Source organism: Habropoda laboriosa, unplaced genomic scaffold, assembly GCF_001263275.1.
Source record: "Habropoda laboriosa isolate 0110345459 unplaced genomic scaffold, ASM126327v1 scaffold81, whole genome shotgun sequence".
Classification (NCBI taxonomy): Eukaryota; Metazoa; Arthropoda; class Insecta; order Hymenoptera; family Apidae; genus Habropoda; species Habropoda laboriosa.
In genome coordinates this window covers 266,283-267,422 of record NW_017100194.1, presented here as the reverse complement: position 1 = coordinate 267,422, position 1,140 = coordinate 266,283, and the positions used below count along the sequence as shown (strand labels likewise).

Here is a 1,140-nt window from a genome sequence, read left to right as displayed (position 1 = left end):
ATTAATGCTTAAAACTTGCAACCAATGATAGCATTCTTGCTGTGTTAATGGATATATTGGATTTCGACTTCATTTTTAAGGTTTCATAACAACGTAACAATTAATTTAAGGCAGGCAGTAGAGCTTGTGGCGGCACAAGTGAAGCATGTTAGTATTAAAATGGCTTTTAATTTTGATATGTCAAATACTTTTAGTGACAAACACAGTGGGTTCGATTGGAGATAGATCGCAATTTTACAGTTTGTGTCTTGAAAACTGTCGTGACAACAATTGTGATAATGGTACGCATTTTTGTAATGTATTAAATAAATTATGATAGATCTTTAAAATTTTGCGTTTATAATTTGTAAAATTATTACAAATTTAATACTTTTCAATTAGAAACTTAAAATAATATTAAAGAAAATATTTTAGTGGTTTAGTGTCTATCATACAGTTTATTATTCATATTTTTCAGATGATAAGTTTAAAGTACAACCTTCTTTATCACTAAGATTGCTTCTTTGGTCTTGTAAAGAAGATTGTAGTTATAAGTGTATTTGGAAAACAGTTGATTATTTTACATCTCATGGCTTAAAAGTTCCTCAATTCCATGGAAAAGTATATTATATATGTTTAACATAATATATATTAATAAACAAAATAGTATAAATTATGATACATAGTACAATATATAAATAATCTAAGTGATTTTTATTTCAGTGGCCATTTATTCGTTTCTTTGGATGTCAAGAACCTGCTTCTGTTATATTTTCTATGTTAAATTTTTATGCTCATATCACTATGTATTGGAAATTTAAAAGAAAATTTCAATCTACTTATCCTATGTTTTACATATGGACTTATTTTAGTCTGGTACATATATTTATCATGTTATGTTACTTAGATAAATACAGTTAATTTTGTCACAATATAAGTACTTTCAGTTTATTGTTATATAAATTTAAAGAGATTTAATTTCAGATATGCATACATGGCTGGTTTTGGTCATCTGTTTTTCATGCAAGAGACACTTCATTCACAGAAGTAATGGATTATTCCTGTGCATTTATTATGGTTCTTACATTATTATATTGTATGTTGTTAAGGTAATTTATAATGTTGTTAAATATAACATAATATAAATAAAAAAAGTTTAAG

At 25.5% G+C, this 1,140-nt stretch overlaps 1 protein-coding gene across 1 annotated transcript in view; it reads left to right on the top strand.

Moving 5' to 3' along the window:
* Positions 1-145: 145 nt before the first annotated feature.
* Positions 146-1,140, top strand: part of LOC108570281 (post-GPI attachment to proteins factor 3) — a 1,685-nt gene continuing 690 nt past the window's right edge. The window contains 4 exon segments of the mRNA XM_017932118.1: positions 146-281; positions 458-600; positions 703-855; positions 964-1,124. Of these exon segments, the coding sequence (XP_017787607.1) occupies positions 146-281; positions 458-600; positions 703-855; positions 964-1,124 (593 nt within the window).